The following is a 27,943-nucleotide window of genomic DNA, read 5'->3' as shown; positions in this document are numbered from 1 at the left end:
CCTCGTCGCAGCAATCGAGCCAAATGTCTGTTTCTGTCTGGGAGGCGAGAACATACTGCGACAACCACGCATTCGATCCGCAGCTGAGGCGGCTCGCGCCGAGAAAACCAGCAGCGGCGAATGTGTTGCCGGCTGCGGCCAAGAACGATCGCGGAACACTCCAGAAGAACGCGGCTTAGCTTGAACCGAACGTTCAAGTCGCTGTGCAATCGCATTTACGATTTTAATGCGAGCTGAGGTCATCAAAACAAAACAAAACGTAAAAAAAAATGGATCAAAAATCCAAACCGCATGTGTTTTTCAGAATTTTTTGTTAGCAGTAAAACTATAATCGCCAGAAGGGTTGTTAATGATATTTTTTAAGAGCCGGTAGAAGTTCGCAGCTGATGGCTCATTAAGTGACATGCGATGGTTCCAGCGCCACCTTATATACCGTTTTAATAAATCCCAAAATGTGCGCACCGCATTGATTGCACTTCCTCAATCCTTATTTTGCTGCTGCAGATATTTGACGGCTGATCTCTCCGCGGGGTGCCGGGCAGGGCCGGGTGACCGCGTGGATGACCGACGCGGCCGGGAAGGCGGGGCTTCCCGCGGGCTACGCCCCTGCCTTCGGTAATAGGCTTTGGTTTCACGCTCTCCTTATCACCCAGATGTCGATCTGACTCCTGGCAACGCCTCCCGCCTCTGCGCTCGAGGGGGTGGGAGTTCCCTACACCGGTGGCCTCGCCGAGATGGACATCTGGTGGAATAAAAGAACGCGGAGCTGTAATCCGCGAGCAATTAGCATTCCAGACCGTGCGTAGCGCAGTGAAAGAGCACTGCGCCCTCTCTGTAAAAATGACCTCCCTGGCTGTCGGTTTTAATATTTTATTTATTTTTTTAAATATTATGTGTATTTTATGTTATGACCAGGCCCCTTTTTGTCTTGTGAAAAAAGGCAGTATTTAACTACTTTATGGGCACCAGTGTGGCATGGTGGGTAAGGAACTGGGTTTGTAACATAAAGGTTGCTGGTTCCATTTCCAGGTATGACGCTGCCGTTGTACCCTTGAGCAAGGTACTTAACATGCATTACTTCAGCATAGCCTATATCCAGCTGTCAAAATGGATACTATGTATAAAAAAAGCTAAATATGTTTAAGTTGGTCTAGATAAGAGTTTGTACTAAGTTCCAGTATTATAATGAGTGAATGAGCACTGTAATGCCAGTCCCTAGCTCTCCTGATTCATGGGCGGAGCCTGAGGTTTTCAGAACGCAGGCCACTCCCTGCGGTGGGAGGCGGCTTCTCCTGGGGGTGGTGGGGAAGCCTGGCGGCTCTGTGGACGGAGCGCACGCGTAGGCCTCCTCTCTTAGACTGAAGTCAGCTGACTGCTGAAGGTGACCATCGAACGTCAGCACGTCAAGGTGACACCACCACCTGCAGAACCGGGTTAAGTTCGTTCATTAAGACCGCAAGATCCGATCCGTTCCACTTTCGCCGTCTTCTCGCTATGCCGGTAGCGCCAGGGCTCGACGCTAATCGTTTTTTTTTCCAAGGAGCGCATGTGCTCCTAAACTGAAAACCGAAGGAGCACGCTAATGAATCCAAATGAGTAGATGTGCTCCTAGATTACTTTTCCAGTTAGCACATATGCTAATTTTTAGGCACATATGCTTCTAAAATGGGAGCACTGTACAGCACTGAGCACATCTGGAATTGAATTTTCACCAGTTTATTTGTTTATGCTACTTATAGTTGATGGTAATTAATGGGCTAAACATTGATTTTAAAGTTTAATTTTGTGGGAGGTTCGGTCTCCCAGCTATGGTTCTTTGCATTGAATTCAATCTCATAAAGCACAATGTGTGTGGATGGTTCAGTTTGTAGGCCTAATGCTTTTGGTGGTCACTGAAATGAACTAAATTGGAGGTTAAAAGTGGGGCAAAAAATAATCCATTTAATTATTAAAGCCTGGAAAGACGGAAAAGCAGCACAGGAAATCAGGAATGCGGCCAAGACGCATGCAAACCAGGAGACCGTCAAAGATGAAGGGACTTCATTCCCTTTCCTAAGAGAGAAGCATCTCTTCAGATCACCGCTCAGAAGGGGGGGGAGCGTGCGATGCTTTCCCTAGCGACGGCTCATAAAACAACAGAGACGGTTATTCTGACTGAGCGAGGGAAAGCCTATCGTCGATAATCAAAGAAGACTTAATTAGAACACGGCGCCAGCAGTCATTCTGATCCCGATATGGTCGGGGCTCATTACCGACTCTAATGACTCTCTTAAGAACCACCAAATTAAGCGTGGCCATAAATGGTTTAAATCACTTGAATATTTTTTCTTTTGAACCTGAATAGTTTTATGGTTCTGTTTGGGTTCAGGGACTGTCTGAAGGAGGAGGGCGAGCAGGGTTCTGATAGGGCTTTTAACGGGCCGGAGCGAAGGTGCACAGCGCAGATCTTTGATTCTGGAAAAAAACAAACAAGGACTGCCGCAGTCCCTTCGGGGTGACACCCCGCCATTTTAACCGACCCACCCCACCCCGCCCAGCCCAGACCCTCCCTGGTATCTAGGCATATTTCTGGGCAGGAACACTTAGCATGGCTATCCCAACCGTTTTGGCCCAAGACTAAAAATATTCACAAGTGACGCACAGATGCGTCTGAAGGCTAAGAATAGGCTGTGTGGTAGGCCTAAGTCCCTGAAAGAGCTGGCATTTATAATATTATATATAATAATTTTATAAAATGTGGGATGGCCATATTGTCCCTGAAGGGAAATTAATGCCAAGGCCCATGACACAGAACATATGCCAAGATAAACAATAGAGACAAGGTACAAGACGCTAGAAAATGTCCTACGTTATGAAGTTGTTAGTGTCGGAAGCATGTTGGACACTAAACCTCACTGTTTTTATTTTGTGCTGTGTGAAAAGGTCAAGGGTCATGATACTAATACAGTGCTCATCCCCACATAATATTCAGGCCTGGCTTCCTTGACCAGCCAATAATAATAGCAGAATGAGTTGGATTTAGGAAGCTGAGACCGTCAATGGTGCCGGAACAGCTTGCTGGGAGGGGAGGAGAGGGTAGGTTGAGGAGGTCTGAGTTTGTTGTTAGGCTTGGCGGATATATTTATTGTGTGATTTGTGTGAGAGAGTGCGCAGAACCAGTCTGTCACGTCACACTGGTTTCCCCTCTGTGGTTGTGCTGCACCGTACAGTGGGCAGCCATAGGAGGCTTAGCCTCATGTTTTCATTTCGCCTCCCCACCCACATTTATCAAGCAGGTTTTTCGGTGTTCCTGAGCCCGCTCGTTTGTACCGCGCGGCGCGCCGCGGTTTAATGCTCTTAAACCTTTTGCCGGAGGTAGAACGCGTTGAAATTCCTCGCTCCGTTGTATAAACTAGGCGTGGTTTCTTCGCGAAACGGCGGGGTGGTGGAACGGACCGGCGTATTTGTGTTTCCATATTGCCGGTATCACACAGCAACCTCTGCTCAGCTTGAGGAGCAGGAGATGGCTCAACGCTATATTTTGATGAAACCAAACATATTTTTTCAGGGAGGGGTTTGGGCTGACCGGGGGAGAGTTAGATTTCACCCTTCACCCTGTCATCCTTCCACCAGGAGATTTGCTCCACGACCGAAGAACATTCTTGTTAAAAAAAAAAAAAAAAACGTTGTTTAAAATGAATAAAATACACGAAGGCCCAGAAAAGCAGCGGTGCGAGGATGAGGACGTACGCCATCCTGAGGCCCCGAGCGTTTGTTAGAGGAGCTGGAGAGCCGGCGTCGGGAAGCGCTCGCTCGCTGCCTCGCCTGCTCTGGGACCCGCCGTCGCTTCGCAGTTGCTGGTACTTTTCCACGGCGGCGGCGTTCCGGGAATCGCTCGGGGATCCCCGCGGGCCCGAAGGAGACGCCGTTTTTCAGGAGCGCCGCGAAACAGCAGGTTGATTCAGGGCGGGGTTCAGGGACGGGCCAGCCGACTACCCTGAACTTTAAACCGCGAAGCGTAGCCGGCCGTGACGGGCCCGGGTTCTGCTGGCACCGCTCTGCTGCTGGTCAGTGCGGGCACCTGGCAGAGACCCAGGGTTTGACTGCTGGTAGTCTTAGATTACCCAGAAGGCAATCCTGCACTTTCATTTTTTTTTTTTAAAGTTAGTGGTGATGGTGGTGGCCTCTTCGCCACTGGCAGTTTTGGTTTCCACCTTTTGAAAGGAAACAAACCTTTCTGCGCTTATTATCGTTCATTATCGTGTCTTTAACTCCTCCGTAATGACGCAGCCGGCGTAAGCTAGCCTTGCTGCGGAGACGAGTTTGCGAATTTTGCTCCCGACGATGGTGGAACGAGCGGGGTGATGACAGCGTCTTGGATAAACCCCTGTGTTTTACCTCGTTCTGCCATCATGACTTTCACTATGTTGCTGTAAATAGGTGTTGGAACGGTCCTTCATCTTGGCCGTGATTCACTGTTCTGCCAAGTCAGCCATTACGCTTTGCCAGTTATACCACAGGAGAGGGGAGTGAGGCTTTCGAGAGGTGGTGCAACAATGGGGTGCATTTTGGGTGCATATATATATATATATATATTTTATCTGGTTCCCTCTAATGGATGTTGATTTTGAATCGTGGGGTCCTGTTGACCCTGTAATACACACCCATACCTCCATGTCCCGCAGAGAATTATGAATGACACGCGCTAGCCTGCAGCTGTGGAACGTGGCGGGCGGTCACCCTTGGTAACGGATTTTATTATTTTTTTCTTTGCGGAGTACGGCGGCGGTAAGTGGCGGCTGGGCTCGGAATCGCATTAGCGACCTGGTGCGGCGGGAAGAGGGCCGATCGCTAGCAGCTGGGCCGCCACCGATTTATCATTATCCTCCATTTGAGACTCCCGCCTCACTTCTGTATCTGTGAAAACCATGCAGTGCTGACTTTCTTACCGCATATCTGCATGCACACAGGTACTATGTGTATATGTAGGTATGCACACATTTGCATATGTACTACTGCACCAAACAAAAGAGCAATTGAGTAGCCTAATCGCAGGGACAAAGCAGCTTGCCACTGTCTAGAGAAAATTGTAATATTGTCTCACACCTAGTATGTAATATGAATAAAAATATTGCAAAAGGGAGAGAAGTGGAGCCAAAATTTGAACTGCATTGAGCTCATTTGAGGAGGTGTTGGACGGGGGAGGGGGCAGAGCCGTGTCAGCGGGCACTACCGCGGATGCCAGGCGCGTTGCCACGCGTGTTGGACAGGGCCACGCCACGGCACGCCACGGCGGCGTTGGGCTGAATCGTTCAGCCTTCGCCGTCTCTTTGGTCGCCTCTCTCTCCGTTCCCGACACTCACCCGGCAACGTCCCTCGCTGCAAGACGACACCGCTCCCCCCCCCCCGCCGAGTTCCCTTTCGCACCTGGGTCACGTGACTCCGGTCAGGTGTCACGCCGCGAGACGGTGCCCCTTCTGGCCTAACCCCAGCCTGTTCCATCGCCGTACCACATCCTCCTCGCTACGTGTAGCCTAGCGTCTCGTGCTTTCCCTCCTTTCCTCTGTGAAACCACAATCTCTGAAACTTAGCTAAATGTGATGTTGATACTTTTTCTGTGTTGTCATAGTTTTGCAAATTATTTTTTTTCTTTCCGTTTTTTGCAATGGTTTACATTGCTTCCGTGAGTCTGCAGCAGTGTGAGCATTTGCGTGTGTCACTATATCGGAGTTTAAAAGGCTTCTGGTTTGCGATGACCTTCACGGGAGCTTCAGAAAGGGCAGCCGCTGTAACCTGGCGTGGTTTTACTCCGCCGTGCGTTTGGGAAAACGTCAGTGACCTTAAAGGGACATTCATCCAAAAAAAATAAAATAAAACAAATATAAAAACCTAAATTTCTCCTGTGTTTTCTGACCAGTGGAGTTTTTTTTAGCATCGTCCTTCTGTTGCCGGCTGCCCCTCAGATTGAACGGCGGCACAAAAAAAAAAAGGTGAACGGAAGCCAGAGGCCGTTTGGCGCCTTGTAATGTTATGTACATTACACTGGGGCGGCAGTGTGGCACAGTGGGTGAGGAACTGGGCTTGTAACCGAAAGGTTGCCGGTTCGATTCCCGGGTAAGGACACTGCCGTTGTACCCTTGAGCAAGGTACTTAACCTGCATTGCTTCAGTATATATCCAGCTGTATAAATGGATACAGTGTAAAATGCTATGTAAAAAGTTGTGTAAGACGCTCTGGATAAGAGCGTCTACTAAATGCCTGTAATGTAATGTGGAATATATCTGCATATCTATGATCGCTTTAATGATGTTATATTATGGTACTGTAATGTTATGTAACGATTGGCTTTTCTGCTCCGCGGAGTCGTTGAGAACGCTGTTTGCTGACCTGCATTTTTCCGTGGATGCCGGAGCAGGATTTTTACAGCACGCAGCGGGGAGCGCACTTTGCTGTGTGTTTCCAGGTGACGCGATGGCTTTCGGCATTCCGTCGCCGTGCGAAACCGATTCGGAAGTAACGACCCGCAGCTGGAGACGGTGGCGTGAAGCGAAAAAGCCATGAGAGATGGCCGTTTCTGGAAAACCGCCGTTTCCTGGACGTTTAATTCAATTAACTCAATTTAGCTATTTTTTTAGAAATTTTAGCTACGGAAAAATGTGTACGAGAACCCTGGCTGTGAGGATTTCAGCGATTTAAACGAACAGTAAAATGACGTGAAGATATTAAGCACTATTAAAATGTCAGAAAAAAGGGAATATTACAAACCAACCAGTTCACAGGTGTAATCCAGTGGTCAACAGTTGCTCACTGCAGACCCATTACCATTAATTTGTGTTAGTGGTTGATTGCGGGTTGTTATTACGTATATTCATATATTATGAAGGGGTCTAAAGGGCCTGCTGTTAGCTTATTCTAAAAGGACTGGCTAATACGGCATGCACAGTAGGTGCACATCAGATACCAGAGAACCAATCAGCTTGATTTGCCCTCTGCAGAACTGCAATCATCCTTTTGAACCTTCATGGCTGTAATTAGCTAAAATTACACAACAGTGCCGGCATGCATTATGCGGTTTTTAAAAAATAGAGCATGATTTGTATGGCAGTACGTTTCTGTAACTTAGGCTACATGGGGTGTGCTGCCATGATGAATGTGTGTTCTGCTCTGGCAGTTTGGTCCCAGTTATGCTGGGTGGACACTGTACAACTTCAGAACTTCCAAGGTTGGAGAACCCCTCATACTGGGCAGTTCCTCAGACTGAATTCCTATAGACCCTGGTGTGTACACTGCAGCCATGATCACAGTGTGATATAGAACCAAACTCACCTGCCATTGACATGTTCTGAGCCTGCCATGTGAGGCTGCCAATGATGATTGGCTTTGGTTATTTAGGCTGTGAGAATATAGGCATGTAGGATGTGAAACTATCAGTCAGTAAGTTCTGAGCTAGATCTTAAGGATGTGATGTTGTAGATGACCTGAGATTGATCTTTAGGATGTGCGGTTGTGGGTGTGTATGCTGTGAGTTTGTAGATCTTATGGATGTGAGATGACGACCAGAACACTAAGGCCTGATTTTGTTCATGTTTGATTATATTTTGACTTTTTTCACGGTGACTCAGTTTCAGCATGGCAATGTCCCTGTGCACAAAGCAAGCATAAAGAAATGGTTTGCTGAGTTTGGTGGGGAAGAATTTGACTGGCCTGCACAGAGCCCTGACCTCTGCCCCGTCAAACACCTATGGGATGAATTGGAATTTCGACTGCGAGCCAGACCTCACATGAAACATCAGTGCCCAACCTCACTAATGCTCTTGTGGCTGAATGGGAAGCGAATCCCCGCAGCCATGTTGCGAAATCTAGTGGAAAGCCTTCCCAGAAGTGTGGAGGCTGTTATAGCAGCAAAGGGGGGTCCAACTCCATATTAACGCCCATGGTTTTGGAATGACATGTTCAAAAAGTACACCTGGGTTTGATGTTCAGGTGTCCCCATACTTTTGGAAATGTTCATAGTGAAACCAGTAACCATCTCTAATGTGTAGAATATGAGATTGTTGAGGTGTGAGAGGATGTGAGGTTGTAGGTGGGATTCAGTGAGTGTTCTTTGTACCCCCTCTCCCTGCATTGGCAGTCCCCTGGGTCCTCTCTGCTATGTTGTCATTTAGCAGCTGTTGAGGTGCTATGTGTGAAAAAGTGCTTGGAAATAATAAGCTGCTCCCAGAGAAGATGTAAAACATTCAGAGTGGGGAAACTAAAGGAAATAAACAGTCTTGAGGCCCGGAAAGCTCTTTCAGTTCCAAACACGTTACTTTTATTTGCTTCACTGTGCTCCTATACCTTCAAACACAGGGCTTTACTTCAACTTACTGTGCTGCTATACCTCAAACACAGGGCTTTACTTCAACTTACTGTGCTGCTATACCTCAAACACAGGGCTTTACTTCAGCTTACTGTGCTTCTGTACCTCAAACACAGGGCTTTACTTAAGCTTACTGTGCTGCTGTACCTCAAACACAGGGCTTTACTTCAACTTACTGTGCTGCTGTACCTCAGACACAGGGCTTTACTTCAGCTTACTGTGCTGCTATACCTTCAAACACAGGCATTTCCCGTAGCTCACTGTGCTACTGTTCTCCCCAAACAGGCCTTTCCTTTGCTGTTCTTTGCTGCTGTACCTTAAACGTGGGGCTTTATGTCAGCTCACTGTGCTGCTATACCTTCAAACACAGGCTTTTCCCTTGCTTCACTGTGGCGCTATGCCTTCAAACATAGGCTTTTCTATCAGCTCACTGTGCTGCTATACCTTCAAACACCGTCCTTTCAATCAGCTGACCGCTGCTTTACCTTCGCACAATGTATTTTCCATTGCTTCACTTTGCTGATATACCTTCAGACACTGACATTCCCTTTGCTTTACTGCTGCTATAACTTCAAACACAGGCATTTCCATTAGCCCACTGTGCTGCTACCTTAAACACAGGCATTTATTTCAAGTCCCTGTGCTGCTACTTCTTAAACGCAGGCGTTTCCTTCGAATCCCTGTGCCGGAGGATGAACGGACGGACAAAACTCACAACGCCCAGCAAGCAGAAGAGCGCAGCCAGACTGGCAAATGGAAAAAGAAAAAAGCAAAAAAAACATTTTGCTCAAAGCGCCGACTTCAGGATGTATCGAGTGATCCTTTTCAAGCGACAGCGGAGTTTTTATTAGGGCGTAAACATGGTAAAAGAGACGTGATCTGGGCATGCCTGGCTGCGTCTGACCGGGGCAGCGCTGCAGAGCTCACCGTAGCCCCCCGCAGGTCCGTCTCCCTTCCCTTCATTATCACGCTGTTGTTGTTCCGCAGAAAAAACCTGTTCTGCAGCCCGGCTCAGCGCGGGGGATGACGTGACAAGACAATGCGGCCACAGAGGCGAGCCGCCTGAGCTCGAACACTCCCCCTCCGCCGGGCCTTTGTAGCGGAGGCCCCGGCCATGCCCCGCTGCCGCGTGCGGGTTTGTTGTGAGCGCTGCAGGGCATGCGTGGGGCTTGAGGGCTAAAAGGGCTTTTTATTCAAACTAGTTCACGCCTGCGTTCAACAAAGGACCTAAACTTTAAAATATATGAATATGGTTTTTTTTTTTTATCACAAAGACCGTTTGGTGAATTTTTTTTTGGTGAAGAGTAAGCTTGGCAAATGGTCTTTTCCAGAAGATAAACGGTAAGACGTGGTCATTCGTCAGGTGAAGATAAGGAGGAAGGTGAGTCGAGTGAGTCCTGGCCTCCTCTCTGTCTCACGTATTTCTGAAGGGTTCGGGGAAACGTGGAATTTTTTTTTTGAGGAGCTGGCCGCCGGGGAAGGGACGTTCGGGTCCGAGCGACGGCGGGCTGCCAGGTCCGCGCCGAGACGCGAGTTGTGCCAACCCGCGGCGGTCCCGGGGGGGACAATGGCGGCAGCTTCTGAAGACAGGAAGCGGGAGAGAGAGAGCACGGCCAAATCCACCACTGCTGGACTTGGGGGGGGGGGGGGGGGGGGGGGGGGGGGGGGGGGGGAGGGTGGGTCAGTTACCATCACAAACGGCTTGTTTGTAATTCCGCTCAGTTAATCACTAACCCGCTTCCAAAACGCTGTGAAAAACAGACCCCCCCCCACCCCACCCCCCCACCCCGCCCCTACTGCAGCCCAGGTGGTGAGTCGGCCGAGATTCAGCCGCCCCGGTCTCGGAGGTGAGTCACATGACCCCCCCCCCCGGCGGTAAACAGTCGTAAAACCTGGCTCCCGCCTCGTGACCGCGACCTGGCGCAGACTCTGCCCTTCATAAACGAGCGCCATCGGACGCTCCGCAGGGACGCGCCGGCGATAAGTCTGACGCAGAGCAAACAGCCTCCACATGTCAATAAAGCATGGAAGCGGGAGCTATCAGTGTGTGGACTTCTTTAATTCTCGATATCTCACACACACACAATCACAAACACACACACACACACACACACACACATGCACACAAACACGCACATGTGTACACACACACACACTCTCTCTCACGCACACGCACACACACACACACACACACACACAGACAGACACACACATGCAGGCACACACACACACACACAATCAGAAAATGCAGGCACGCGCACACACACACACACACGCATGCCCACACACACACACACACACTCTCTCCCTCTCTCTCACACACACACACCCACATGCAGACAAACACACATGCACACACACACAAACACACACGCACACACACACGCAGTGTCCCCTTGACACGGGAGATTCTCACAGTGTTTGTGTACGCGCCTCAGCCTAAGCCTGCCTTATGGCTGAAACTCCAGAGAGACGTACAAAGCTCTGAAGACGTGCTGGACCAGAGACAAGATCCGAACCGATACGTGGAGGAGAACGCCGTGCAGAGAGAGCGGCTGTCGGATGACCAGTGTGGAGCGCGGGCGTGCCTCCCGTGGCTCCTCTGGTTCCTAGGATACCTGGACATGTTCAAGCTGATGACATCATCGGCATAGTTTTTTGCATACCGAGCTGCAGTAGAACGTTTGGAACTGGAAGAGCTCTTTTCCTGGCCCCCAGGCTGTGCTTATTTCCTTGAGTTCCCCACTTTGAATATTTTATACAGTCATCATCTCTGGCAGCAGATTTCTTATTTTTTAAACAATTTCTAACACCGACATGTCGACAGCTGCTAAATAAAGCCCTCTGTGGTGCAGAGCAGTGCCAGCAGAGACTGGTAATGTGGGGAGAGGATGTACGAAGAATACTCCCTGAATCCCATCTGCAACCTCACATCCTGCACATCTACAAATTCATGTCCTCCTGCACCTCAGCAAACTCACATCCGCAACGTGACACATCTACTCCCTCATATCCTGTACATAATGCCACAAAACCTTCACATCTAGGACCTCAGATACTACTTGTACAGCTGCACAACATTCACATCTACAATCTCACGTGCTGCAGAGCTACAACCTCCCTTCCTACACCCCTACGCGTGAAACCACACACCCTTCGCGTCTACAACCTCACATCCTACACAGAAGGCCGCACAGCCTTCACATCTACAACCTCAGGTTCTGCTGTGCTACAACCTCTCATCCTTCACACCTGCAAACTCTCAGCCTAAGACAGTCTCACAACTTCAGCCTCACACCCTGCACATCTACGGTCTCAGATGTGCAGTCTCGCATCTACCGCCTCACATCCTCCATGTCTGCAGTGGCACGTTTCCTGCAGGCAGAACGCGTAAAGCTTCAGCTCCATCTCTGAACGTGGCTGGAAAGTGAAAGCAGCCCTGTGGGGGAGCAGTCACTGTAATTTCCATGAACGCTTTGCATGCGCTCTGGCTTTGGGCTGAATACAGCACGGCGCCGTCTGAGCCAGTTGGGGGCTGGCGAGTGGCTCATTCGGTTAAGGCACCGCGCTGTGGCGCATGGATGAGCCTCACAGCCTCGGATCGAATCCGGACCGTGCCGGTGCTGACTGTGGCTGGTAGCTCCACAGGTGGAGACCCAGGTTATGGGAGGGTTCAGTTGGACAGGGATCCACGGTTTGTCGCTCTTGACCACCCCCTGCTGGCCAGTAAGGGCGCTCGTCAAAGCCTCATATGAAAGATCTTCCTCCGACACCTGTCTGTGTGAACTACGCTGTGGTCTGCGACGCAAACTGAAGCAGCTGTTGGACAGCACGTGTTTTGGAGGAGGACCGCGGCTGTCCCAGCTCTCCTCGAATCGGCGGAGTGGTTTGCACATGGAGCACGGATGCGGTTGGAGGCAGCTGGAGCAGGAATTGGATATGTACAGCACCGGGTTGGGTGGCAGATAAAAAAAAACAAAACAAGAACAAAACCAAAAAAGAAACGGACGCGGCGGGTGGGGTGTGTCACGTAAGCGGCAGATCTTTGGCCCCGATGGTCTTAACAGTTCAGTTTAGGTCCCTTCCCAGAGTCCCACACAGGCAGCTGACTGCGCGACTTTTTAGTTTCGAGGTCGTGAGGTCGTGGGTCAGCGGGGGAAAATGCTTCGACGGTCAAGGGCAGCGGCGAGCCGCGGGCGCGCAGCAGATCTTCCCTCCATTGTGCGGAGGTTGAGCGGGGCCGCCGCCAGCCGAGCCGCGCGAGTTCCGCCAGCCGCTCGCTTTCCGGACCCCCCCACCCCCCCCCCCCCTTCCCGGTTTCCCCTCGCTTTTCCCCCGGGCTAACAATGAGAGAGCCCGCTCGCGCCGGGCCCCGCTCCAGCTGCTGGTCAGCGTTACGGCCGGAACGCCTCGTTATCTGAGCGAGGGCACCCCCTCCCCCCCCCCCCCCAGCCCAGGTCCGAGGATGCGCCTGCTGACCCCCGCCCCGTAGCGGTGCCGAGTCGGGACGCGGTTTCCTGAGGGACAGGAAGCGAGCAGGCACAATGGGAAGTGTTGAAAAGGAGAACGAGTGAGAGGGCCAGATAACAGCCCTTCAGTCCTGGGTAACCCCTGTACAGTGTTTTTTTTACCCCGGCTGAAATGGCCAAATTCCCATAGAAACCATCTCTTGGAATGTTGGCCATAAAAGCAACATCACATTCGAGCCCCAGAGATCAAGTGAGGACACCTGCTTGCTGAAACCTGAAATCTTGCTGTTGCTAACGAAAGGTTTAGGCTAATAAAAGCGAATGACCTACCCCACGTTCCGAATCGATAAAAATCCTGGCAGTACGGTATCTAAATCCACGTGCTGAATTACCTTATCAGAAGTTTGGCTGAAGTAAACGGCATACACAGAGGGCCTCAGAGTTAGAGTTTGGGAAGCACTGCCCTGGGCCCTGAGGTCACTGCACAGTACATTTTATGCCTCCAGTTGCCGATAGAACGCTCCTGTTTCTACAGTAACATGCACTACGGCAGGGCTACCCAACTACAGGTCTTGCAGGCCGCAGTGTCTCCAACCGATTTCACTGACGAGTTCACTTCCTTAACCGAGGAGGTAAAAACGATTAGCGAAATATTAGTGAAATCTGGTGGTTCAGTGCATGGTTGGAGCGAATACCTGCAGACGCTGCGGCCCGCTGGACCTGGACTTGAGTAGCATTGCTGCAGTATGGTCACGTGGTGATGGGCCAGCGGGCTTGTACTTGTGTGTGTGGAACCAGGACGGAAATGACGTTTGCGGTACTCAACAATTTAAGCGGTTCTAAGTTTAACTGGGAGAGGTTAGTGCGTCTTAGCACGGTTTACCGAGGGTTCTTAATAATAGCACGAGTGCGTCTTCGTTGAGCGGAACCTTCATTTTGAGGAGCGTGTCTTTGCTGAAGACGGCGTGTGCAGTCACAGAGGTTTTCCCCTGCCCCTGTGGCCTGTGAGTTGAGGGCGGAGGTGTAGGGTTGTGCAGTCCGTCGCTGTGCGGATTGCTACACTCAGTGTGCAGAAAGGTTGATGTCATCGGAAGCTCAGTAAGCTGGAGGAAGAGCAGAAAAAAAAGGGATTTTAATGAAGAGTGGAGCCCTCTGGGAGATGGGGTCCAGAGTGAGGAGGGGCAGTGTGCTAAGACCCTGGGTCATACATAACAGAGATACGGGTTTAACCTGTCGCCATCCCGCGCTAACGCTAGCGTCCCATTAGCGTAAACTGACCCCGAGCCCTCTGACGGGCGCACTCCGCGCTTAATGCACCGCGTTGCACGCTTAATGCAACGCGCTGAGCGCTTAATGCGACGCTTAGCACGCTTAATGCGACGCTTAGCACGCTTAATGCCACGGCGCCCTCGCGCGCGCCCGCCCTCCGTAGGACCGCCTCCCGGGTCTCCGCGGGAGACCGAAAGACGCACGCTCTGGTGGGGGGGAATGGTGGTGGGATGAGCGGAGTCAATAATGGCCTCGCCTGGCTAATTAGCCGCGCTCGAACGCGCCTCAAAGATCCGGATCGGCGGCGTTTTCCGGGAATCCCTCCGCATCCCCCCCGGGTAGGCCGCGCTTTAATGGGCTTCGCGAGCGTCCTCGTTAAGAGTGATATGCAGAGCCCAGCGCTTGTGGGGCCCCGGGCGCTCTTTAGAGCACTCGCTCCGTTTATTTGCGTCTGGGTCCGATCGGCTCCGCGCGTTCTTGCTTTGCACGTCTTTGCATCCTGCTGCTTTGTGTTCGGCTCAATCGACCTATGTTCGAGGCCGGGGAGCCATTTTTTCCAGTTTTTGGCCACATTAGCCAAGTTTTTTTTTTTTTTTTTTCTCCAGCTTCTTATTCTCTCTGGTAAAAAAAGGGCTCTCAAGTGCTGTGTGATGAGTATATTACTGGAGAACGAAGATTGATTTATTGATTGCTCGATTGACTGATCTTGAGTAAATTCACACGAAAAATCATTAGCATTAGCGCTTAAGGGTAAAAATTTGAAACATGTTTCCGCTCGGGCGCGCTTCGTTTGTTTTTCTTGTCAGCGCCGATGATTGCATCCTCTGTTTTAAGGAAGTGTTCCTGGCTTTAGGGAGAGAGACGGTTTTACGGCGTCGGCTCGCGTTGTCGTGCTAGCGAGGCGTTCGTTTCCCTTTTCCACTCTCGTTTTTTCTTAGCGCTGTTAGCGCCGTTAGCGTTAGCGGCCGGCGTGAGCACGTGACCCAGTTTGCGGAGGTGGTTTTTAAAAAGAGCTGCCTGGTACGAGATACCCGTATGCAATTGTCTGTTTTTTAAATTTATTTATAATTTTTTTGTTTACCGAAGACAGCTTCTTTCACGCTGCTGCGTTTTCAGATTTAAAAAACCCGAACCGCAGAGCAAAGGCGCTTACCTAACGTCACCCCAAATCCGCATCCCTCTGTTCTCGCGCTTCTGTTCTTTCACCCTCGGGAGCAGTTTACGGTATCCCCCCCCCCCCCCCCCCCAGGCAGTCTGTATTCGGGCAGCCGTAAGCCTGAAAGAGGGGATTAAAAACCCGCGACCGATATCGGCGTTCCCTTCCGCGGCGTTAGCGTAATCGCCTGAGTGCCGTCACCTGGACCGGCTCCAGGTGCCCGCCACCCCCCCCCCCCGCCGTCACGCCGGGCTGGGCGGGACGCCGCGGTGCGGGGGCGACACGGGGTGGGGGCAGTCGGATGATTGGCGTGTGGAGGACGGAAGGGAAGACAGACAGTTCAGCAGGTAGCCTCCTTTCGAGTTGAAAAAATAACTAAATTAAAACCTGTTTGTAATTTGCGATGTTCTGATTTATTGTGCGCTGATTACGATGATGTCATCGATGCGTAAAGCAAAGATTCGGAATGGCTTTACCCTTTTTTTTATTTCGCGTAGGCTGCAGTTTAATGTGTCACCTGGTGTCATCGGAAAAGAGGAATGGCTGCATAAGAGAATGTGACGAACTTTAGAGAGCGACGTAGAGGGAACCGCGCCAAGCAGAAGGCCTGCCAAATGTTTTGATTTTCGCGCAGCTGTTTGATTGGCGCCTGAGTCGAATGGAGCCGCGTAGTCGGACACCTAGCGGTTTTACGAGGCGCGCACGTGAGCGCCGTTAACGTCTACATTACATTACATTACATTACATTACAGGCATTTAGCAGCTCTTATCCAGAGCGACTTACACAACATTTACATGGCATTTTACATTGTATCCATTTATACAGCTGGATATATACTGAAGCAATGCAGGTTAAGTACCTTGCTCAAGGGTACAACGGCAGTGTCCTTACCCGGGAATCGAACCTGCGACCTTTCGGTTACAAGCCCAGTTCCTTACCCACCGTGCTAAGCTCCGTCCGTCCGTAGACCGCCTGACGCGGTCTATCGCCCCTCCGAAAATCTCTGACAAAGGCCCGTTTCTGAACCTAGCTCAATCGCTAAACCGCAGTAAAAAAATAAATAAAAAATGCTGCTCTCCGCTTTGATGGGATCCAGATTTATTTGGGGATGAAGTTCACGCCCTGTCGGCTGTTACGCAACACGGTTTTTTTGCGAAGACGAGGCGAGAGCGAGTTGGCCCAGATCTTCCTTTGTTGTGGGGGGTGGGGTGGGGTGGGGGGTGGGGGGTGGGGGGGGGAGCTTTTGGAATTATCCCCACAAAACCGTCTCCTCATCTTCCTCCCTCGAACCCTCGAACAGGCTCTCCTGGGGGGGCCCTCAGTATCCGCGTCTCCCTTTTCAGCCCTCCCGTTGCAGCCCGAGGGAAGACTAGCGCTCGGCGATGTTTCCACGCGAGCGGCCGTGATGAGCTGCTCGCGAGCGGTCGCCTCAGAACGCCTACCTTCCTTCCAGCTGGTCTCGCTCTCATTTTGGATCATTATAAGGCCCTCCTCGTCACTGAGCGCGTGCGAGGCCGTGAGGCCCGGGCAAAATGACAAACCCAGATGGGCTCAACGGTCTGCTCTCCTCGTCAAACTTTCTTGTGTTTCTTACCTGACGTCGCCCCTTCTGAAAGAGTTTTCATACACTCACAGCGATTTTTTTTTTCTAATTACAGAATAAGAAGACTTATATTGTCATTTATTATGATTATGATGATTATATTAAGACAAACAGTAATTATAATTATCTTCATAATGGTACTAAACAGTGAAATAATGCGATGGACTATTACGCTTATGACTGATTGTCATCTTTGGTATTTTCCAGTGGAATTGACGACGATGTACAGTGCGTACCAGAAACAGGTTTTTAAACTGGAGTTGTCAGTGGTATTGTTGTTGTCGATGAGGCCGGTAGAGTCTGCCTGAACTCTGCTAACAGTCTGTCCTCTCTCTCTTTCAGATATCATCGACAAGAGTGAACTGAAGCCGTTCTTCGAGTCCAACTGTTCTCAGATTTATTTTATCTTCTATGAAAATTTCATTATACTGGAAAGCAACTTAAAGCAAAAAGGTAAGATGGACGCAAGAAACACAGCCTACCCTCTGCAAGCTTATCACATGTAATTAAACACACATGCAATCCACATCCCTTAACTGATACAATTTGGACATTTGTTTTTTTGCTTTGGTAATATCTAAAGGGCATGTTGACATGTGAACAGTATTTTGAATAATGGTGTTTATCCTGGTTACAGTCATATCCTGAATAACCTGTTTTACATGAACGGCGAAATACGACAGCCACAAATATTCCTGCATATATGGTATTCACAGCATTCCAAATAAGTGCCATGGGACTAGGCCTGATATATGTTAACCCTGTTATGTGTATTAGTATGGAGAGATGCTAATTAAAATGAGGTACCCGTATATAAAAAGAGCTGTAATTCCTACACGGATCACCCGATGTGGATGTAAAAACCCTCAAATTAAGGCTGAAAGCCTGCACTTTAACATCATATTCATGGTTTCATTTCAAATCCAATGTGCTGGAGTACAGAGCCAAAACTGCTATTATGTTTATGACTGTTATGTCCCTGTCCAAATACTTACAGACTGCACTGTCTATTCCAAGTAAGTTGTTCATCCATGACTCAATATTCTGCTTAATAGAGGAATAAAAACTAAAAACTGGGGGTTATGGTTATTGGAATGAAGTGTTTAGATGACACACGTCGTAGACAGAATACTTGAAGACTCACGGTTATCATCGGAACATCAGTGTGCATGTAAACATAGTCACATTGTAAAACCTTTAACCTCAGTTTACTCAGTTTTATTGCTGTAACATTTTTGAGTTGTTTTTAATGCTTTGAAATCATGTTATCCGCACATAAAAAAATAAATGTAATTGACAATTTGAGTTGGTTGTGATTGTGATGTGATGTTGTAATGAAGGGGGAGATATAGCTCAGGAGGTAAGAGCGGTTGTCTGGCAGTCGGAGGGTTGCCGGTTTGATCCCCGCCCTGGGCGTGTCGAAGTGTCCCTGAGCAAGACACCTAACCCCTAACTGCTCTGGTGAATGAGAGGCATCAATTGCAAAGCGCTTTGGATAAAAGCGCTATATAAATGCAGTCCATTTACCATTACCATTTAATTAATGTTAGCATCATGAAAAAGAAGGCCGAGTTGATATCCTGAGTAGATACTATAGAAAACCAGAGAACATAAAAATCAGTATGTGGGTTTCTTCTAAATTAGCTCATTTCAATAACTCTTAAAAGTCCATATGCTTGTGATAACATGCATCATTAGCAGATGAACTGCGATGTTCTTTTCTTGCAAAGTCTCACATGGTGTGAATTCTCCCTTTTCTCAGTTACTGTCTACACTGAAGAAACTGCTAAGCACACCACTACTATAACATTCAAATGTTTCCAGCAACTGTTACAACATTTATTATGCAATATCGGTATGAATCTTGCAGTGCCGCATAGAACTCTGGGTAGGAGGGTGGCGCTAACTCTAGAACAGCAGCAGACGTTACTTATTTTTCTTAAGTTGCTCTTCTTTAAAAAATCTTTAAGAACAAAATGTTAACAAAGTTTCAGCATTGTGATTTGTTGGTAAAATCCTCACTTCATTTCACGAAGTAGACTTAAATAATATAAGTAAATTTCAGACAAATTACTTGTAGTTATAGACATTTATTAAGGTATGGCCAACTGACATTGATGTTCAGTATTGTGTTTGAGACAGTGTAACTATTTTTTTTAAATTATTGTCGCATTTACAAGGCCACTGAATTGTTTTTATAGAATTCACTTTACTGTGAGCCTGTTTGAGTGTGTGCAGTAGTGTGTGTTTATGTGTGTGCTTTCATTTTTTTTCCCTTTAGTCTGAAGAAAAAAAAAAAAAACATCTTGTTGATGGGGAAGTCTGTAGCCAAAGGGGCCTTAATGTGATTTTGCATCGACCTTGTGTATTTCCCTTTAGTGTTTGTTTTTGTCGAAGGGGCAGTGGTGTGTGAGCTGAGGTATTGTTAACCGGACAGCCAAAGTCATTGAGGTCACGCATTTCTTAGTGTGTTTTCAGGTCACAGTTGGCAGGAAGTAAAGCCGACAGCTGCTGGAACGACCTGTTAGACATTACCTGAATCCACACAGTTGAACTTGAATGGGCCAAAGGGTTGATAATTCCACACGGGTGTGTTGCTGGGATTCACCTCAAGTCGCAGGTGCACCAGCTGAGGTTCTTGAGAAGACAAACTATTAAAAATGGTCGAATATTACAGTTGACACACCGAGCACTAAAGAACAAGCACGAAACCGTCCAGACCCACGGCACAAAGTGTCATGAGTAAAACTCGGCTAACTATATAGCTTGCTAGCTATGGCATGTCCTCACCTCTGTAACGTTATTTGTCGTCCTCCGTGTGTCCATACATCTGAATCGGTGGTACGCGCTAACTAAGTTAACTAAAGTAGGCGAAACGCTAACATGTTAGGGTTAGCTAAAGTAACGTTAGGTGATAAAGCTGTGCTTAGAAATGCTGTGCCGTTCGAAGTGGTGATTTTGGGTGATGCACCTGTGCATGCGTCCTACTAAACGAAGCACCACCTGCACATGTGTCCCACTGAACGTCCCTCTCAGATCATCTGTGAGTGAGTGAGTGACCACAATTTGCCATGCATAGCCCACGGCGGCAGTTCCTGCCCACTGTGGGAAAAACACATTGAGCCTGATTATTACTTGAAGAATTTAAGGGCTTTTTGTTCAGATGTGCATCAGAGAAATGTGTACTCGCCCTTGAGTATTCTTAAGTCTGAAATGGGTGGTTAATGTCGCTGCACTGAATATAATTAAATGAACTTGTCCTAACCCACAGCCACAGATGGACAGTCTGAATTTGCCCAGGGTTCCCGTTCCATTGATGTTTCCCCAAATAAAGACCCAGTAACCAAAGCATGGGTGACTTCAAGTATAACAAAATTCAGCAGGATATACTTTTTCAAAACTTAATTTCCTAAATCCCCAAATGAAGATTATAAGAAACGACCGACCCGTTCACACACTCATATACAAATTGCAAGCCACGTTTACATTTGGGCTTTCATGACATGGAGACAAAATTTAAATGAGCACAAAGTATGGTTCCCAGCACAAGTCTGTGCGACTGATTGAGTGATTTACGTGAAAAAAGTCTTTGTAATGATTACATTGAGTTTTTCTCAGTTCATTTGAAAGTCGTTTATATGCAAGAGACAAAAATAAATTACCTACCAACGGTCAGCGACAATCCCTAAACTTGCCGTGCTTGTCAATTAAGCTGAAAAAACTGAAAACCCTCTGTAATTGCTCTGTACAGAACCATTATATGTTGACTGAATTAAGCAACAAATTATTGCCGAATTATTGCCTGCTATAAATTATAAAAAGTACATGCCTGCTTATGTCTGATGTATGCAAAATAATGGTGACAGAGGGGAAAATGCAGTAAAAATGGGGACAATCCATGCAAATCTGGCAACAAAATTCACTTCATGTCTCAGATTTTCATGACATTTTCCACTAAGGAACTTCCCAACTCTTTCTGGGGTTGTGCTTTTGTCATGAGGGCCCTGAGTTTATTAAAATAGGCTAAATCTGGGAACATGCTGACCAGGTTCTGTGCATACAAATATTTACAATTCATTAGCAATTCATTAGCGACATTCACATATTTACAACAGGCTCTATTTAACGTGTATGCCATTTTAACTCTTCTTCATATTATTAATTAAGAAATTAAAGTCTCAATTGCCACAAATTGCCATTGATTGAATCAGTTCTGTCAGTATTACATGCAAGTAAAACCATTTGAAAATCCATTGAGATGTAGGCTAGTTCCATGTGCTGGCTCATAGGCTCACCGTATTGTGCAAGCCTAGGCTGCTGTGAGGGAACTGGATGAAGCGTGTATGCGTCTCAAGCCGAGATTAGCATAAATCAGAATTGAGTGTGACACATTATTTAGAGTGGGACCACATCCAGGTGACCTGGTAGGACTCAGAATTAAGTGTGACACACATTCTTTAGAGTGAGACACCATCCAGGTCACCTGGTAGGACTCATAATTGAGTTTGACACAATATTTAGAGTGAGACACCATCCAGGTGACCTGGTAGGACTCAGGATTGAGTGTGACACATTATTTAGAGCGGGACCCCATCCAGGTCACCTCGTAGGGCTCATAATTGAGTGTGACACATTCTTAAGAGTTAGACCCCATCCAGGTGACCTGGTAGGACCCAGAATTGAGTGTGACACATTATTTAGAGCGGGACCCCATCCAGGTGACCTGGTAGGACTCCGAATTGAGAACTTTATAGCGAGACTGGACCCCAGGTCCACATCCGTCAGCTTCCCACCCAAACCAGGTGAAATCACTTGACCAGAAATTGGCTATAAGTGTGCATAGCTCAATTCAAAACGGGGCCCTTAGTGTCCTGGACAGTGGATTATATGAACCTCTACAGTGTATCCAGCATACCTCAGCCCAAAACGGGAGATTGAACAAATTGAAATCAGGCTAAACGCAAGTTTGTTTCATCATCGATGGTCAAATTCAATTTATGTGGAGAAACTCTCGTCGGATCGGCGGCTGAGTTGAGCGAAAGACGGCGGCTTGCCAAACTCCCACAACGGGGAGATCTTCGGAAAGCCTTTCCGTGCTTACGGTCTGCGGAACGGCGCGTCGCTCGTCTCGTCTGGCGGGAGCTGCCGAACGCAGCGGCTGTTGTTCGGGCAGGCCCCGGGTTCATCGACCTCCCCTAAGCCACCCTTAGGGCGTCGTGGTGCGTTTCCCAACGTCCGCGGGCTACAGACCGATGGAACCGATCGCCGCAGGGTTACACCTGTTGCATCATCGATTGTGCAAAAGTCAAACCTGACATTCTCTCTTGCTCTGACAAAGATGTTGTAAGAATTTGGTCCGTGTTGCCAGGCTTTCGAATACAGTAGAAGCCTCAGTTACAACCTCAGAAGTGACTGCCTGGTCAGATGTACTGTTCATACACAATTGCACCTTATCAACAGCAAGCTCGTTATTGTCACTTATTCATAAAAAGTGGGGATCAAACTCAATTTATTTATTGCAAAAAAACATTGAAATGTTATCAATATGGTCAAAGTGACATGTAGTTTAAGAATATTGTGTGGAATAAGCAACAGATTTTGATATAAAGAAGGAAATAGTTCACAAAAGAGCCTAAAGATAATGGGTGAATGTAACGAAGATGTGTGAGTGTACTCATGGAAAAGGTGTATGGCTATGGGGGTTCTCTGTCTGTCTGGCAGATATTGTATATCAAAGATTTAAAGATTTAAAGATGTCCAATATAAGCCACACCTGGGCAAAATGACACACATTTGGATTGAAACACCAGGGATACTTCACAAATCAAATTTTGGGGCAAGTCTTACTTGTTTCAGTTGTTTTTGTCAAAACGAATTTACTTTATGTCCCATAGTGTGCATAATATATGTAATTGTAATTGGAGATGGTATATTCCCTCCTTTGGAGTGATTGGAGATGGTACAGTATATTCCCTCCTGTTGAGTGAATGAGTGTATGACATCACTTTGAGTTGATAGTCATAGGGATTATCATGACTGTGCAGTGTGCGTCATAATAGTTATAATAATGATGATAGTTAAATGCAAATACAAATAAAATCTCTCTCTCTCTCTTCTTTTTTAGGGAACAAATCGCAACGGGAGGAGCTGGACTCCATTCTCTTTATTTTTGAAGTAAGTTCCACTTTCCAGACACACACACACACACACACACACACAAGCCACATGTCAGGCCATGGTCCGAAAATGCAAAAAGAAAAAGGCCACCAGTATTGCCCTTGGTCATGTTGTTGTAAATCTTTATAAGATGTATTGCATCAGAAAACATTCAAACTTCAAAGGTAGGTCAAAGTTGAGTATATGGGCCTGCGTATCTGTTTATTTAAAAAAAAAAAAAAACATATAGGCCTACCTCTGTTTTTACCTAGAAAGTCAACTATGAACTCAGTTCTCTTTTGCCGTGATACTGTTGCTATGGAACTGTGCTGCTACGTTTAAATTTTGACATTTAACAGGCGCTCTTTTGTCAAGCAGCTTTCAGTTCACATTTCTGCACACAATTTGAGACACTGGATATTTCTCTGAAGAAATGATGGTTAAATTCTTTTTCAAGGATGTAACAACAGCGCACCTCTGGGACTCGCACCCTCAACCTTCGTGTTATAAGCCCAGTTCCCTACCCATAATGCTACGCTGCCGGGCCAGTGCTCAGAATGTCTATTCACTGGGTCAGTCACGTGTGCAGACACACGTGTGATGACATCATAATGCATTTTTTAATATGCAGTCTAGTGTAGTAGGGGTGACCGCTGGGTAGTTTAGCTTCCGGATTCTTCTCCTGAAGCGTCCATCCGCACCGTCCTTTTCATCTACACTCCTGTGTGTTAACTGTACCGCACCGTCCTTTTCATCTACACTCCTGTGTGTTACACTGTACCGCACACAGTCCTTTTCATCTACACTCCTGTGTGTTACACTGTACCGCACAGTCCTTTTCATCTACACTCCTGTGTGTTAACTGTACCGCACCGTCCTTTTCATCTGCACTCCTGTGTGTTAACTGTACCACACCGTCCTTTTCATCTACACTCCTGTGTGTTAACTGTACCGCACCGTCCTTTTCATCCACACTCCTGTGTGTTAACTGTACCGCACAGTCCTTTTCATCTACTCTCCTGTGTGTTAACTGTACCGCACACTCCTGTGTGTTAACTGTACCGCACAGTCCTTTTCATCTGCACTCCTGTGTGTTAACTGTACCGCACCGTCCTTTTCATCCACACTCCTGTGTGTTAACTGTACCGCACTGTCCTTTTCATCTACACTCCTGTGTGTTAACTGTACCGCACACTCCTGTGTGTTACACTGTACCGCACAGTCCTTTTCATCTACACTCCTGTGTGTTAACTGTACCGCACACTCCTGTGTGTTAACTGTACCGCACAGTCCTTTTCATCTGCACTCCTGTGTGTTAACTGTACCACACCGTCCTTTTCATCTACTCTCCTGTGTGTTAACTGTACCGCACACTCCTGTGTGTTAACTGTACCGCACAGTCCTTTTCATCTACACTCCTGTGTGTTACACTGTACCGCACCGTCCTTTTCATCTACACCCCTGTGTGTTAACTGTACCGCACAGTCCTTTTCATCTACACTCCTGTGTGTTAACTGTACCGCACCGTCCTTTTCATCTACACCCCTGTGTGTTAACTGTACCGCACCGTCCTTTTCATCTACACTCCTGTGTGTTAACTGTACCGCACCGTCCTTTTCATCTACACTCCTGTGTGTTAACTGTACCGCACACAGTCCTTTTCATCTACACTCCTGTGTGTTAACTGTACCGCACCGTCCTTTTCATCTACACTCCTGTGTGTTAACTGTACCGCACCGTCCTTTTCATCTACACTCCTGTGTGTTAACTGTACCGCACAGTCCTTTTCATCTACACTCCTGTGTGTTAACTGAACCGCACAGTCCTTTTCATCTACACTCCTGTGTGTTAACTGTACCGCACAGTCCTTTTCATCTACACTCCTGTGTGTTAACTGTACCGCACCGTCCTTTTCATCTACACTCCTGTGTGTTAACTGTACCGCACCGTCCTTTTCATCTACACTCCTGTGTGTTAACTGTACCGCACAGTCCTTTTCATCTACACCCCTGTGTGTTAACTGTACCGCACACAGTCCTTTTCATCTGCACTCCTGTGTGTTAACTGTACCGCACCGTCCTTTTCATCTGCACTCCTGTGTGTTAACTGTACCGCACACTCCTTTTCATCTACACTCCTGTGTGTTAACTGTACCGCACACAGTCCTTTTCATCTACACTCCTGTGTGTTAACGGTACCGTACAGTCCTTTTCATCATCTACACTCCTGTGTGTTAACTGTACCGCACCGTCCTTTTCATCTACACTCCTGTGTGTTAACTGTACCGCACCGTCCTTTTCATCTGCACTCCTGTGTGTTAACTGTACCGCACCGTCCTTTTCATCTGCACTCCTGTGTGTTAACTGTACCGCACCGTCCTTTTCATCTACACTCCTGTGTGTTAACTGTACCGCACCGTCCTTTTCATCTACACTCCTGTGTGTTAACTGTACCGCACAGTCCTTTTCATCTACACTCCTGTGTGTTAACTGTACCGCACACTCCTTTTCATCTGCACTCCTGTGTGTTAACTGTACCGCACCCTCCTTTTCATCTGCACTCCTGTGTGTTAACTGTACCGCACCGTCCTTTTCATTTACACTCCAGTGTGTTACACTGTACCGCACCGTCCTTTTCATCTACACTCCTGTGTGTTAACTGTACCGTCCTTTTCATCTGCACTCCTGTGTGTTAACTGTACCGCACACTCCTTTTCATCTACACCCCTGTGTGTTAACTGTACCGCACCGTCCTTTTCATCTACACTCCTGTGTGTTAACTGTACCGCACCCTTTTCATCTACACTCCTGTGTGTTAACTGTACCGCACCAAACCACGTCCTTTGCACTCTTAAAACAATTCAAATGTGGATGTGTTTCGCCTTTTTCAGAAAGGTTTCCTTGCGTTTAGTTATGGGTTTCGGGTCCAGTCAGAAGCACTGCTAAGAACACAAAATGTCGCTAACCTAGCGGAATCTTCAGTCTAACTCTGGGAAGTTGTGATATATCAACCTTGAGTAACGAGTTCCAGAATAGCCTTTTACAATGCTATGCGTTTGGAGGCCATAGAATGGTTAACTCGTTTTATAATGACCGTTAAAAGTCACCCTTTAAGTGCACAAGTGCCTACAGAGAATCGTAAAGCAAACCTTTTGCTGGCTATGAGTCTGTGAGCTCCTTGCATACATTAGGCCCTCTTGTATACAAATACAAGTGGGCTTAATCTGTGTTGCCGTCATTTTCCTTATCACTTATGTCATTTAAGTTCAGCGTAACTCCGTGTTTCCATTATTGTGTGTTGAAGTACGTGGACACAAATTAAATTAACCTCCTTGACCTAAATAGGAAAATGCACCATTGACCCATTGCTTTCTTTCGGCCCTGTTGGATTTCAGTCTCGCTTTCAAGGGTTTCAGCGATCACCTGGCACTTTAAGGAGTGGAAAGAGGTTCCGCAGGCCAGAATCCATAAAGAACGGGAAACAAAAATACCCGTCTTAAATATTTATGGGATGTCCCTTTTTTCGGAAAGAGGTGGTCAAATCCGCTTAAGAGTAGATGTGCGTTTGGCCCTCTCTCTTCCTCTCCCTCGCTTTCTCTCTTTCTTTCTCCCTCTCTCCCTCTCTCCCCCAGTTCCCTTGCAGTGTTCAGAACAGATAAGCTTGCGCGGAGCAGTTTGTGCGTGACCGATATGCCCCCTCGAGCCCCTCTATTAGAGCGGGTTCTCCACCCTTACGGGGGCACGTCGGTGTTTGATTACCCGCTCTCGCCTTTGCGAGTTATTTATTTATTTGTTTGTGTTTTCCATTACTCTAAGCTCCCCGTCCGTTCGGGAAGCGCGCATTCAAATCTATTCAAATGCTCCCTGGCCTTTGCGCAATGCAAATTCCGCCATGAGCTGGACATTCAATTACTGTGAATACGTAGCCTACGTGTTCAGGGAGAGAACCTGATTAAGCGACAGCAAAAAAAAAATTGTTCGCATCCTAATTTTAAGTACGATCTTTAATTCCATGCAGTCTCGTTTCCACTCTGAGTGTGCGGTTCAAGAAATGCCAGAAATAGCTTCACGTTCGATAAATATTTTCGTCTACTTTCTAGAGTGTCACGGTATCGGCCATTAAACTAATGGAAGCTGTTGTCAAACATCCGTTCTGTAATTATTATTACCTTTATCGTATTTGTTATAGGATTATACGTGTCAACAGCATGTAATTGTTAGTAGTTTAGTGCATTTATTGTGACGTTAATACTGCGAAGAGATTCCTGAGTCCTCGAGAGGAGGATGGTGTGTGGAGGGGGGGTTGGGCTAATCACAATAAGATACCCCCCTCCCCCTCATTCTCTTTTCGAGCGCCGAGGCCTCCTCTGAGTTCCTTGCGGCGCGTGTGATGTGACTGACATCTGTCCTGAGGGCTTGTGTTTCGCTGCGAGCCCGCAGACAGATTACTGTGCTGCTTACGCTGAGCCCCTTTTTTTGTGGGTCAGAAGGGGAATGGGGGGGGGGGGGAGCATCCTGTGTGCTGCTGTTGGAGAGGTGGGCGATGGGGTGTCTTTGTTCCCTCAGCCCAAATCCCCCCTCGCCCCCCCCCCGCCCCCCCGCCCCCCAACAGCGCTCTTTGTGTCTGGTCCCATGTAGATGCTCTGCTTATGTTTATGCTCCGGTTCTGTTTGTTTGTGTGTGTGTGTGTGTGTGTGTGTGTGCGTGTGTTTGCGTACTGTGTGTGAATGTGTACGTGCATGACTGTGTTGGTATATGTATGTGACTCCTGTGCACGCACACATAAATATATAGTGTGCATAAGATGTATAAGAGTGTCTAAGAAGTGCTCTGGATATGATGTTTATGTATGCTTGTGTGTACACTGTATGTGTGTGCATGTGCTACATTGAGACTGCTCATCCTTGAGAGAGAGAGGAAGATAGATAGGGAACAATTGAACATAAAATATC

General features: G+C 47.7%; 1 protein-coding gene across 1 annotated transcript in view; it reads left to right on the top strand.

The window, feature by feature from the left end:
• Window positions 1–27,943, top strand: part of ralgapa2 (Ral GTPase activating protein catalytic subunit alpha 2) — a 113,525-nt gene that overhangs the window by 9,757 nt on the left and 75,825 nt on the right. The window contains exons 2-3 of the mRNA XM_035384366.1: window positions 17,179–17,289; window positions 22,961–23,010. Coding sequence (XP_035240257.1) covers window positions 17,179–17,289; window positions 22,961–23,010 — 161 coding nt within the window. The remainder of the gene's footprint in view (window positions 1–17,178; window positions 17,290–22,960; window positions 23,011–27,943) is intronic.

This window comes from Anguilla anguilla, chromosome 1, assembly GCF_013347855.1.
Source record: "Anguilla anguilla isolate fAngAng1 chromosome 1, fAngAng1.pri, whole genome shotgun sequence".
Classification (NCBI taxonomy): domain Eukaryota; kingdom Metazoa; phylum Chordata; class Actinopteri; order Anguilliformes; family Anguillidae; genus Anguilla; species Anguilla anguilla.
This window is presented reverse-complemented; position numbering and strand designations above follow the sequence as displayed.